The sequence below is a fragment of the Typopeltis vanoorti genome, chromosome 2 (genome assembly GCF_054136105.1).
Source record: "Typopeltis vanoorti isolate ZY-2024b chromosome 2, IOZ_Tvanoo_1.0, whole genome shotgun sequence".
Classification (NCBI taxonomy): Eukaryota; Metazoa; Arthropoda; class Arachnida; order Uropygi; family Thelyphonidae; genus Typopeltis; species Typopeltis vanoorti.
In genome coordinates, this window is record NC_143550.1 from 15,115,517 (window position 1) to 15,129,476 (window position 13,960).

Here is a 13,960-nt window from a genome sequence, read left to right on the forward strand (position 1 = left end):
CCTTATTGAAACATGCTTAGTTTTTATCACAGTACTAAAGGGCTGTACATATTTCATAATTCAAGTTATTTAACTTGGTTAGTGTCCAACTTTTTTAGAAAATTTATTATAGTAGCAAAAAAACTATAAGATATTGTTACTATAATTCTGTTTTGAGTAAGTCTGCAAAAAGAATCTTTAAAATAATTCTTTGGCAGTTCATTAACATTTAAAACTGCATCATATTACATCATGATGCAAAAATAAAATGTGTGAACTATTTCAAATATTAATAGTTTGTAATTTAAACTAATTTATTTTCCTATTATCCTATACATCACGGGTGTCCAAACTTTTAGACATTGAGGGCTACTTGCCTAGTGAAATTATCTCTGCGTGCAACTATAGATGCGATCAAAAATTGTGGAATATTTTTGAGATTTTTAAAAGCTTATAAAGCAATAAATATAACAAAAAAAAAATTATTATTCATAACTTTATTTTAAAAAAAACAATAAAAATACAAAAAAAAAAAATTATACAAACAAAATTGAATATTTTAATTTAATTAGGCGATACCTGACATTGCACAGATGCAGCTAAACGATCATAATCGATCGTACAAAATTAAAGAAATTCGTAAACACGATTCCAGATGTTGATCACTTAGCTGCGATCTATGCTTTGTCTTAATAGCATTCATACATGAGAATGCCGATTCGTACAAATAAGTTCCAAAAAATGCGTTAAAATAAGTGGCAATTCTCCAAATATTTGGATATTTGCTTTTGTGGATCAATTTCCAAAAACTATTATTTGAAGCAATTGATTTGAGGTGGATATCGCATTTCATTTTTATAATTTCTTCTTCCAAATCTACTCTATTTGTGTTGAGAAGTTCATTCAATTTTGAAGCTGTTGATATTTTTATTGAAGGGATATGATAAAAAAAGTAGCGATATCATTGAGTGTACTGATTCCTACAAATCTTATCTCAAATTCATTCATTAAAAGTCTTATGCTTTCAGAGTGTTTATTAAAGGTGACGTTTTGTATATCCCCTGACTGGTCGGTGGCAAATTTTTAAAATGTTTCAATTTGCACTGCTTTAATTGTATTTCAAGCATGTTTAATTTTTCCTTGAATGATTTTAAGGAGCTTATCATATCAATGATTGTTTTATATTTGCCTTGTAATTCTAAGTTTAGTTTATACAAACAAAATTTAGTTTTTGTTTGTATAAACATTATTTAGTTTTTCTGTAATGTCACAGAAAAAGGCGAGGTCAAGTAGCCATTCTTTATCATTTAATTCTGGATGTGAATCGGCTCTGTTTTTCAAAAACGAATTTATTTCTGGAAGAAGTTCTCTGAATCTTGCTAAAAATGTGGCACGGCTGAACCATCTTACGTCAGTATGTAACAATAATTCACTATGCTCACTCTCGCATTCTTTTAGCAAAGCCCGAAATTGCCGACGCAGCAAGCTATTTGATCTTATTGAATTAACAATTTTGAAAGCAACATTCATAACATGATTGAATTTCAGTACTTTTGAACACAAGGCCTGCTGATGAATGAGGCAATGATAGTTCACAAAACTTGGTATATCTTCATCGTTTTTACAAAGAGTGATGAAACTGATTTTATTACCTACCATTGCAGGCGCTCCATCCGTAGTTATTGACACTAACTTATGAATTGGAAAACTTGTACGTACAATGTAATTCTTAAATAAATCATAGATATCTTGACCTCTTGTTTGTCCTTGAATTGGAATAATGGTTAATAATTCTTCTGTGGCCGACATATCCTCAAAACCATTCGAATAAAAATACATAATTGTGCAGTACCAGCATAATCAGTAGATTCGTCAAACTGTAGTGACAAAAAATTGCACTTGTTTATGTTTTCATGCAGAATCTCTTCAAGGTTCCGGCTGGTTTCTTCTGCTCTACGCATGATTGTGTTTCGTGATAATGACATGTTAATAGCAGTTATTATTTTTGATTTATTCTTAAAATTTCGAAATAATATTTCACCAGCTTTGATGAAGGCTTCCTTCCATAATTATCCATCTTGAAAAGGCTTATTACGTTTAATTAAAGTTTCAGCAACTTTGAATGATGCAATTGTAGTAGCCTTTGCGCCTATATTGTACTTGACGAAAATATTTTGTTGTGCTGTCAGTAGTGTCTTCATTTGATGTACCTTTTTCTTTTCTTAAGGCAGTGTCCTGTGGATAATCTTCTTCATAGTTTTTATGAACAGTTCGATAGTGTCTTTCAACGTTTGCTTTTTTCGGTAAGCCACATTTGCGTTGCAAATTATACATACACATTTGTCTTTCATCATAATAAAGAAAAAATCTTCTTCCCATTCTTGATGATAGTGATAAGTTTTTATTTTTTTCATATTTGTTCTTGGCTCACTCATTGTTATCCTTAATGAGTTTTTTTTTTTTTTTTTTTTTTTTAACAATACTAATTGCATTCACTTGCTTAATTTAAAATAATACACACTAAAGATCGATAAACGGAAAACAATTTCATGGGATTACTCGGTACTAAAATACTGGATAATTGGGACACTTTGGCTGCAAGAGTCTTGATCAAGAACAATACACAGATGGACTGTCAACTGCCAGTGTACACGTCATCAAACATGTTACCATTGGGTACGTTCAGAACCGTCAAGCGAACGTTTCTGGACGAAGCGAATCACGTGACTACTGTAAAGCGATGGCTTCGTTGTTAACCGCTAAATTATAAACTTTACATCAGATTAGAAATAAATTAGTTTGACATGTTTGACAATTTTTTATCAATTAATAATTTTGATTATTATTTATCTGTTCATTTTCAATCTATTTATTCCTTTAATTTGCTACATTCGTTAAGAAACGAATAATTTGCTACATTCAGGTGCCTTGTGGTCGACGTCTTGGCCACCCCTGTTATTTAACTTGTTTAGTGTCCAACTTTTTTAGAAAATTTATTATAGTAGCAAAAAAACTATAAGATATTGTTACTATAATTCTGTTTTGAGTAAGTCTGCAAAAAGAATCTTTAAAATAATTCTTTGGTAGTTCAGTAACATTTAAAACTGCATCACATTACATCATGATGCAAAAATAAAATGTGTGAACTATTTCAAATATTAATAGTTTGTAATTTAAACTAAGTTATTTTCCCATTATCCTATACATGTTAGGCTCAATGGCCTGTCACTGCTAAGTAATTTGTCTTTGAAAGCCTGATTAATTGAAACAAAGAAAAAAAAATCGAAAAGATATATGAATTCAGTATTACTAAGTATTATCAGCTATTTTAATACAGCTTCATATATTTTGTGCTTTATCTCAGAAAGGTTAGGATAAATGAAAAATTGCTACAAATGCAATGCAAAACTGCAGTTATGTGTACTTGCATACACACATTATATGATTTATTTACTTATTTGTTTATTTACTTAAGTTTGGCTTAATAGCAAAAATACATTATCTCATGTAATTGTTAAAGTTTTTAACATTTGTTTAGGGGTATTTACTTTGTTGGCGAAGGCATAGTCTCTGATGATATGGTTTTTAATATTCAGCATGAGTGGTATGTATGCTTTGATCACTTTTGATTCTGTTTGTTTATCAAAAATATTTTATAATTATATAGTATTGATTATGAAATTAATAGGAAGCTTATCATTAACATAGCTTGTGAACCACATTCGATTAATTTTTATCTCCAATCAGTGTTGCTTAAAATAAAACATTTCAATAATATCCAGCTTCACTCAGCTGGCTATAATTGATGTACATATTGGTGAAATAATTGTTTTAAGTAGGATTCTAACACTTAGTATTACTTGGTTCTGTTTTCCTTCCAGTATAATTTGCATGATGCATAATTTAGCACTTCATAGCAAGGTTTGTAGAAAGCAGGAGCATATGAAACAACAAATAAAATCACAAGTTTGGAGGAGAACAATATTAATATTGTTCTCCTCCAAATTGTGTATGTTAATAACGATAGAAATATGACATATGAAGAATGAATTTTGCTTTTCTTCGCTTCATTCTAGTAACAAGAAGGGTCATCACTCAAAAGAGTTTGTCTTGGGATAAGCCCAACAAAAGTCTGATGTGATGTGTTTTAATTTCACTGTCATTCATGCGTGCTGCTATTTCTGAGGTCACAATGAATGACATTGAAATTAAAACACATGCTAATTTCAACACCTAAAAATCGGTGTTCAAATGAATTTGTGAGTAAACTAGTGTGAACTGTATATGCCACGTGTTTTAAATCTTGCGATACAAGGAGACATGAACCTTGTCCAGAAAATAAGGTGTGGCGAAGAATTTAAAAAAACTGGTAGAGAAGAAAGAAGTTTTATTATATCCTGAAATACCTACATATATACTTTATTTTTTCACATAGTCACCATGGACTTCCAGGCATGTCCAAGCAAAAAAGTCTGAGGCCAGTGACTCCAACCACTGAGTAACTCTGTTTTTCATTTCCTTGTTTTCTTTAAAGCACTGAGATGGGAGCCACTGCTTCATATGCCAGAACAAGAAGTAGTCATTGTTGGGCATGAAGTTGAGGCTACAGGGTGGGTGGTCGAAAAGTTCTCACCCCAAACTTCTGAATTTGCTTGACACTACAAGCTTCAGTGTGAATTGTTTGCCTGTGTTTCTTCAGCATTTCACAATATGCATCATCATTAATTTTGGTTCCTCACTGAAGGTGATTCCTTTTTTGGTCCCAGAAGACAGTGGCCATTTTTTTTTATACCGACAGTGCCCATTTGAATGTTTTGCTTTCAGAGATGATGAATGGTACCATTGCACTGATTGTTGTTTTGACTTGACATTTGTTTATGAAATCCACATTTCCTCACCAGTCATGAAACGAGAAAAAAGTTCTCATCTCCTTCATTTTCGTAACAATCCAGAATTTTTTGACCTGATTCCACTTTTTGCTGTTTATGCGTATCGGTCATCATTTTTGGGGCCCATCTGGCACATAATTTCTTATGCCCCGGCTTTTCTGACACAATTTAATGAATGACTGAACACAAAACTTCCAGGAATTTCTGTGATTGTGGAATGATGATTCTTATGAATTTTCTGTTCACTCTTTCCACCAAATCATCTATCACCACATTGGCTAGCCACTATGCTCTTTGTTGTGAACATTGTTGCATTCTTCTTTAAATAAATGACACCATTGCCTGACCTTACTGTCACTTTACTGTAAGCTCGTAAACCTTACTTTTCAGTAAGGTTCATCAGTGAATTTCTGCAGAACTACTGTTTTCTGCCAACTAAAATTGTGTAACACTACAAACCTCAAAACTGGTGAGATATTTTATCATGGCACTTGTTATAAATTATTCGTAGAAGACAACAAACAATAACACAACGAAAGTAAAATGGTCAATTTTACTTCTCGCTAATGCATGTATATGATCCCTTTCCCATATCTTATTTGGCAATAAATTCTGAATGGACCTTACTTTCTGGACATGCTTCGCATAATAATAATTCACACGAATACATTTAATAAAACTGCTGTTTTAAAGAGTATACTTCAAGCTAATGATTTTATAATATTAGTGAGGTATACTTTTTTATTTTTATAGACGTACATTAAGCCACTATTTGGCTAATTGAACTAACTACACTAAGGAAACATAAATTACTCGTTGTGGTAATGGGGAGGAAGACGGGATTCTGAAATTAATATCTATTGTAATAATTCCAATCCAAAAGAGATATAAGGTAAAAATAATAATGAAGTTTTATTTTTCTCTCCCTTGCAATACACATTTGCACCATCTAACAATTGTTTCAAAGTTATCTTTAGGTTGTTTTCACTTCTGTTTTGACCCATTCATCATTTTTAAATGGGTCCCCCAAGTTGTCTTTAATTTAGGAAATAACCAGAGGTTCATTGGAGGTAGGTCCAGGCAGTAGGGAGGATGTTTCACTTCATATCTTCAGTAACTGTTGAAATGGGTGGCCTTGCATTAACATGTTGCAAAAGCATTGTCTGTTTCTCACTATGAACATGATTGATTTTTTTGTTTCAGTTTTCTCCATTGCATAGCCTTGTGACATTTTTACCCTTTGACACCTTTGTTGTCCCAAAAGATGGCATGCGCTTTCTGGCAGAGGATTAAGTTTGAAGTTTTTTGGCCTTTGGTGAAATAGTGCTGTGATATTCGATACAGTGAATTTTCATTTCCAAATCATTATCCCAAAAGTCCCCAAGTCACTATTTCAAAAACATTAATGTTGAAACAGTTAGCAATAGGTGGGAAATTAATTTCATTGTCTTGGTGTGAGATTACAACCCTTTATTACAAGTCTGAAGTGGCTTAAAAAAGTCCAATGTTAGGCCTCTGGGTTTCCAAACTGTTAAAAATAGATAATAAAAAATTAATAATAATATTCCTTAGTTCCCCCCCCCCCTATGGTTTTACAACCTTTCATGCACAGGAAACACAAAAAAAATTTAGTCTCACCTATTCACTATTCTGTTGACATAGATCCAATGTACACCAGCTTTATTGTATCCCAGTTTTCTAAACAATGTGATTGTTATCTCTGACTTATTAGCTATTTTTTTCTAATGAACTGCTTACCTTTCTACTTATGGAAATCATCAATACAAGTTTTTGTATTATCACTTAATGATTAGTCGTGAATGTAATCTCTACCTTTATTTCTTATTTTTCATGACATACAGTACTTGAATCTGCAGTTGCTTCCCCATATATAATCAGTGATGTATATTAACAACATTCAGCACCTATAAAAGAATAGAATTACTTGCAAAATCTAGTCACTTATTTTTCTCAGTCCCTTTTATTTTATGTTGCTTCTACCCACAAAAGGCTGTCTGCAAACATGTAGTGCATTTTGTAATATGAGTGGGCTAAGCATTTTTGCATACTCTGAAGACCAAACTGGAACTCTTTCAAGCTACTTCTGGCCTCCAATAAGCATGGTGGTGGTCTTATACCAGGCTAAGATCTTATTCTCTGAGCTCTGCTAGTTTTATGCTTTATTAGAAATTTTGATCTTCAAAAAAAAGCTTCATTGTTTCTTGTTCTTTATTAATGTATTACATGAAACCCATAGCACATTATTATTATTATTATGTGTGACACCTCCAGGGAATTCAAAGACTCATCAAGGGAGGGTACCTACTCTACAGCTGTCTCCACCTTAATCTGCCATCTACCACCCAACACCACCACTAGTATTTTCAGAGACAATCACAAACATCTTATGTTGCTTCTACCAACAAAAGGCTATTATAAAATCATCATTAGATATGTTTGTTTTTCTGATCGACTGAATCCGAGAAAACAGATACGTTAATTTAATGAAGCACACAACATGTTTCGTCAAAAATGACTTCTTCAGGTGTAGGAATACTTTTTCCTCAAAAACCTCTTCGAGGATTTCGAGGAAAAAGACATCTCTAAAGCAACATTAAAACCTAGAACATGGCTCCGCTATTTGGACGATTCCTTATTTGGGAGCATGGTGTGGAGAATCTTTACATCTTTCTAAATCATTTAAACAACTTCCACCAAGACATAAAATTCACCGTCGAGATTGAAGAAAATGGTTCCCTTTCATTTCTTGACATGAAACTTACTAAGATGTCTGATTCTTAAAAAATCTCAATCTTCAGGAAATCAACACACACAGATACCTACATGCATCCTCACATCACTATCCTGCACAAAAGTTAGGCATCATTTCCACATTGGCCCCGTGCATGCTCAGTATTGTTCGATGAAGAAGAACTAAAAAATGAACTAAAATATCTAGAAAGAACTTTCTCTAATAATGGATACTCTTCCAAAGACATCAAGAGGCAATACCAGTGCCCTGAAAACAATACAGAGATTCCTAACAATCCCAAGGGTTATATTTCTTTACCTTACATCAGCTTGCTCGCCCAGAAACTAGGAAGAATTTTGAAAAAATTGAATATAAAAATGTGTTTTTCAACTCTTCCAAAACTAAGGTCAGTTCTAAGCCACCCAAAACAAGCTCATAACCATCTTCAGTTCCCCAGTGTATATAAAATAATATGTGATTGTGGGAGGCCAGACTGAGAAGTCAATCCTCCTACGGCTAGAGGAGCACCAGAGAGACATCTCATACAATAGAATCAGAGTAAGTGCACTCTCAAGTCACATGTTATTCTCAGTGAACACAAATGATGAAGGCCACCAACACAAAATAGATTGGAATGCAACATTAAACATTTGTATTTGTCACGACGAAGTGGAACGTTGCATAGTTGAATCCAAAGAAATTATCTTAGACTCTTCTCACATCAACCTTTGTTATAGTCTACCTGACTTGCATAGTTCTGCCATTAGATACTGGCGTACACATGAACTCGCATAGAAACAACAATAGCACTATAGCACAGACTATAACGATAATTCAAATTAACCTCAGTTTACGTCTGTTATTATAATGGTACAGTGTTTTTATGGTTTTTTCATTTGCTTTAACTGTTCCCACACCTGAAGAAGTCATTTTGGACGAAACAGGTTGTGTGCTTCATTAAATTAACTTGTTGTCTGTTTTTCGGTTTGTCAGTCAAAAAAACATGGATATATATATATATGATCGATAATTATGAGAATATATATATATAAAAAGTGATAAAAATAGAAAAAAATCCTAAACCCAACCATGGTTCAAAATGTACTATAAATTTGCAAATAATGGGTGTGAGCAAAAAAAAAAAAAAAAAATCTCAAGACTTCATGATCCAAATAGCTACTTCTGAAGTTCAACAACTTGGATCATTTTTGTAATATGATTCATATTATATATTCATACTACTTTATAGCATATGTCAAAATACAGTCATAAAAGTTGCTCCAAAGTAAATCTTCCCATATGGGAGTATGACAAATATTAATTAATATAAGTTCATTACATATAATTATAAAATTACCTGATCTGTTAAGTTGGTGTACATTTCAACTGCAATAATAGCCAGATTAATAACATGCAATGATATTCATTTTGATCAAAATTTCACAAAATGCAGTATTGCATATCTATGTAATATGCACATTGCTAAGAGTGTGTGATGGAACTTTTTCATAGAGGTAGCTACTGGCCTTTGTATTTCTCTTATAAATACATTGGTTTACCTTAATTTAAGACAGTAAACCACTGTATTAGCAAAGTTTTAGCTTGAACATTAATGTACAAATATGAAAATTATGGAGTCCTCGTAGATGAACATATTGCATTTTAAAATTTTTACCTTTTACTCTTAATTCATATAAAATCTTTTACTATTTTCATTAGGATGCGTTTATGTACAAGTGTTACAGAAGGAGAAGTAACAAGAGCAAAAAATCTTTTGAAAACAAATATGCTACTTCAATTGGATGGATCTACTCCTATCTGTGAGGATATCGGGCGGTAAGTACATTCTTCTTCTTCTCTCTTCCATCATCTGTGTGGATGATGATGAGGCCGAATGAACTCTGTCCAGTTTGGTGTAGCTTGTTGTGATTTGGTTTTCAGGTCCTCTTTTATTTTGTCTATCCATCTAATTCTGGGCCATCCTTTGGATCTTTTACCTTCCATCGTTGTATTCAGGGCTTTAGATGGTATTCTTTCTGGTCACATGGCCAAACCATCGCAGTCTTCTTTCTTGGATTTTGTCTATTATTGTTATTTCTTGTTTTAGTCATTTCCTTATGCCTTTGTTTCTTAGTCGATCCGACAGTGATACTCCAAGTAATCTTCTTAGCCAACCCATTTCAGCAACTAATAATTTTTTCTCTTCAACCTTTTTGAGATTCCAGCATTCACTTCCATAGAGGAGTATTGGGAGGACCATTGTTTCATAGATTCTTATTTTTGTTACTTGTTTGATGTCTCTTGCCTTCCGTATTTTATTAAGTCGTCCAAAAGTTTGGGATACTTGACTGATTCGTCTGTTTATATCTTTTATAATTTCATCATTGTACTCAGTAACTCCTCCAAGGTTTCTGATTTCAATTTTCAGATTGGTGCTTCTTTTTCATCATCATCATCATCAAATTCCTGCCATGTACCCTCTGATTTTGTCTGTTACTTGACAAGTAACAGACTGATTTTCCTCCAAATCAGTCTGTTACTTGTCAAGACTCCAACATTATCAGATCTTATATTTCTATCGTCTAAGGCACTTTGTACCATATCAATCCACCTATATCTTGGTCTTCCTCTGGGTCGTTTTCCTGCCAACCTAGCAGAGAACGCTTGTTTTGCTAATCTTTCCTCTCCCATTCTATTTAAGTGACCATACCACCTGAGATTAGCTCTGCTAATGCATTTCTGGATGCTGACAATGTCAAGTTCTTTCCTAATATCCTCATTTTTAATATGATATTGCCATTGATGCCATCTGTTTACGCCTCTAATATTTCTCAGGTCTCTCATATCTGTGGTCTCTAGTCTTTGGTGAAGTGTTTTACTTCTGACCCAGCTCTCAGATCCATAAGTTAAAACTGGTTTGAACGCTGTCTTGTATACAGCTAATTTAGTGTTCTGACTAATTTCTCTCTTATTCCATATGAATTTATTCCATTGACTTCCCACCATACCAGCTTTGCTGATTCTGTTGTCTATTTCTATATTTAATTTACCATCTTCAGTAAAAATTGTGCCTAAGTAGCTGAAATGTTTTACTTGTTCCACAGGTTCTCCATTCACAACACAGTTGACATTTTCAATGATTCTGCCTATTTTCATTGTCTTTGTCTTTTTATTGCTGACCTTCATACCATATCTATTACAACAGCTATTCAATTTAGTCAGTGAATCTTGCAGACTTGTAGCGGATTTATTTAGAAGTATAACATCATCCGCATAAAGCAAAGAGCTGACATTAACATCTCCAATTTTGATATCAGGTTTAATACCACTTTCCCATTATGTGATCCATATAGATAATGAATAACAGAGGGGACAATGTACACCCTTGTCTCACACCAGATTTAACATTAAACCATCTTCCTGTACTTCCTTCAATTCTAACTGCTGACTTACAACTCAAATAAAGACTAAGTATTGCTTGATATAATGCCCCATTGACACCATATAACTGCAGCGTATTGAATAGCTTCTCTCTTGGCACCTTGTCACATGCCTTTTCCAAATCGACAAAACTTAAATACAGATCTTTGTTATATTCCCATGATTTCTCAACTATTTGTCATATAGTGAAGATCTGATCCTGACAGCTTCTATTTGATGTGAATCCAGCTTGTTCTTCACCAAGCTTTTCTTCCACAATTCTTCTCAACCGTTTCTCAAGTATACTTGCATAGATCTTGCCAGGAACACTCAGTAGGGAATCTCACATTCAGTTTTATTTCCCTTTTTATATATGGGTACTATGAGAGCTCTACTCCAATCATCGGGAATTCGTCCCTCTGTCCAGGATTTCTGAACTATGCAGCGCAGCCACTGCAAGACTTTTATACCACCATACTTCAGCATTTCTGGGCGAATATCATCTACTCCTGCTGCCTTTCCACATTTCAAACCTTTGATGGCTTTTTCTACTTCAAGTATGGATATGTATTCCTGACTGCATGCCTGGTCAGTGTTTTTTATCACTGTGCTGTCATCACTGCTTGTTTCATTTAGCAGTTTTTCAAAGTAATTACTCCATACTTCAAGGATATCATTTTCTCCTCTTCTCATGTCACCTTTATCATCTCTAACTCCTTTTACAGCACTCTTTCCTCCATTCCTAAGCTTCTTCAACAACCTCCAGAATATTTTGCCACCTTCTTGATATTTATTTTCTATATTCTTGCCAAAGTCCTCCCATGACTTTTGTTTAGCTAGTTTTACACACTGTTTAGCTTTCTTACATTTGTCTCTGTATTCTGTAAGAGCAAAAGCTGACTTATTTGCCAGGAACTTTTGATATGCTTTCTTCTTTTCCTTCACTGCCTCTTTAACTTCCTGTGTCCACAAGGGAGTTCTGATTTTTTTTATCCTTGCAGACAACCTCACCACATGCCTCTCTGGCAGAATCAATCAATGTTTTCTTCAGAGTTTGCCACTGAATCTCCAAGGTTTGATTTCTGTTCTCAAACTCTTTCATTTTCTTTTCAATAATCTTTCTGTATTTTAGTCTACAGTTTACATCTGAGAGCTGCTCAACTTTTATTCGCTTTAAAACTTTCTTACATGTTATTCTTTTCAATGAAATTCAATTTTATCCTGCTCAAGACTAAATAGTGATCACTTCCAATTTCAAATCCTCTGTACACTCTGGTGTCCTGCACCAAGGTGAAAACATCACTATCAACAATAACATAGTCAATTAGACTTTTCTTATACCTAGCCTCTTCTCTCCATGTGAATTTGTGCACATTTTTATGTTGGAACATGGTGTTAGTAATAACCAGTCCATGTCCTGAGCAGAATTCCAACAGATATTTGCCATTATTATTAGATTTGCTCTTTTCTCCAAATTTTCCCAAAATATTTTTGTATGTCTCACAATCATTTCTTACTCTGCTATTTAGATCCCCAGCAAGGACCAACTTTTCCTTTTTCATTGTGTCAGTTGCTTTTTCTAGAGCTTCAAAAAATTCCTCCACTTCTACCTTAGTAGAACCTTCTATGGGACCATAGGCACAAATAAGTCTCATTGTCCAGTTCCCCATTCTCATATTTGCCCACATTACTCTACTTGAGACTGACTGTCATTCAAGAAGATTAGCCTCGTATTTTGTGTTGAATACTATAGCTACTCCTTCTTTTCCTTGATTGTCATTGCCTGAATATAACATTTTGTATTTATTGCTCAGAAAGATCTCACCAGTTTTGGCCTTTTTTGTTTCAGTCACCCCTATTATGTCGATCTGGTACTTATCTAATTCCTCAGCTAGCTCCATTTCTTTGCTATTCAGGCTTCTTACATTGATAGTACCAATCTTTAACTCTGGTGATGTTGAGTTGGGGTTTGTTTTCAGATTTGTTCCAGTAGCTGACTTTTCGCTGTTTACCCTGGTTCCCTGGCGAAAACAACGGGGGCCTTGTTTAACCGGGCGACGCCCCAGCCGGCATGAAATTTTGTCATGTTGTACCATCGTTTTTTATTTTGGTTTAACCAATAAGAATACAATCTGGTCGGCTAAAATCCCAAATTTCCAGCCTATCCTCGTTCGTTCAGTATCAAAGTAGATACCCAACAGGGTGCACCACGAGAAGGTGAGGATTGGACATTAGGTCAGAAGCCTGGTCGGTTTTCCGCATTCCTTTAAAGGCTATGTGGAGGTCTCCTCTCAGTTATACAGCTTTGACCCTTAAGCACCCCTGCTTCTTTTTCCTATTTGCATAATTTTTGTTTTGTCTATATTTATGATTAATCCAGATTTTATACACTCCTCCTTTATTTTATCAGAAATTCGCTGTAGATTTTCTTCTGTGCTTGCAAGTAATGCAATGTCATCTGCAAATTTTAAATTTGTCACATTTTTCCTATATATTTTGATTCCGGTGTCTTCATTGTTTAAGGCCTTATTGGTTGCTTCTTCCAGTGTAAGATTGAACAGTCTGGTGACAGATTGCATCCCTGTCTTACTCCGCTCTCTGTGTGGAACCAGTTGGTTAAGGTGTCCTCCATTCGTACTGCACTTTCAGATTTCTCATACAGATTCTTTATTATTCTTATGGTTTTCCAAATTCTTCCATAGTTTTCCATGGTTCTCTTCTACGGATTGAATCAAATGCCTGACGAAAGTCTATGAAATTTATGTAGCAACTTTGGTTGCACTCCAGTGTCTTTTCTATTAGCTGTCTTAAGGTGAATAGTTGATCAATTATACTTTGCCCTGCAAGAAACCTGGTCTGAAACCTGCTTGTTCTTCTCCTAGTGCCAGTTCTATATGTGGCTTAATTTGTTTTTGGAGTA

At 34.1% G+C, this 13,960-nt stretch overlaps 1 protein-coding gene across 1 annotated transcript in view; it reads left to right on the top strand.

Annotated features, from left to right (window-relative positions):
• The window catches only part of UQCR-C1 (Ubiquinol-cytochrome c reductase core protein 1), a 258,580-nt gene that overhangs the window by 177,304 nt on the left and 67,316 nt on the right, over positions 1-13,960 (top strand). The window contains exons 10-11 of the mRNA XM_090403677.1: positions 3,518-3,583; positions 9,340-9,456. Of these exons, the coding sequence (XP_090259803.1) occupies positions 3,518-3,583; positions 9,340-9,456 (183 nt within the window). The remainder of the gene's footprint in view (positions 1-3,517; positions 3,584-9,339; positions 9,457-13,960) is intronic.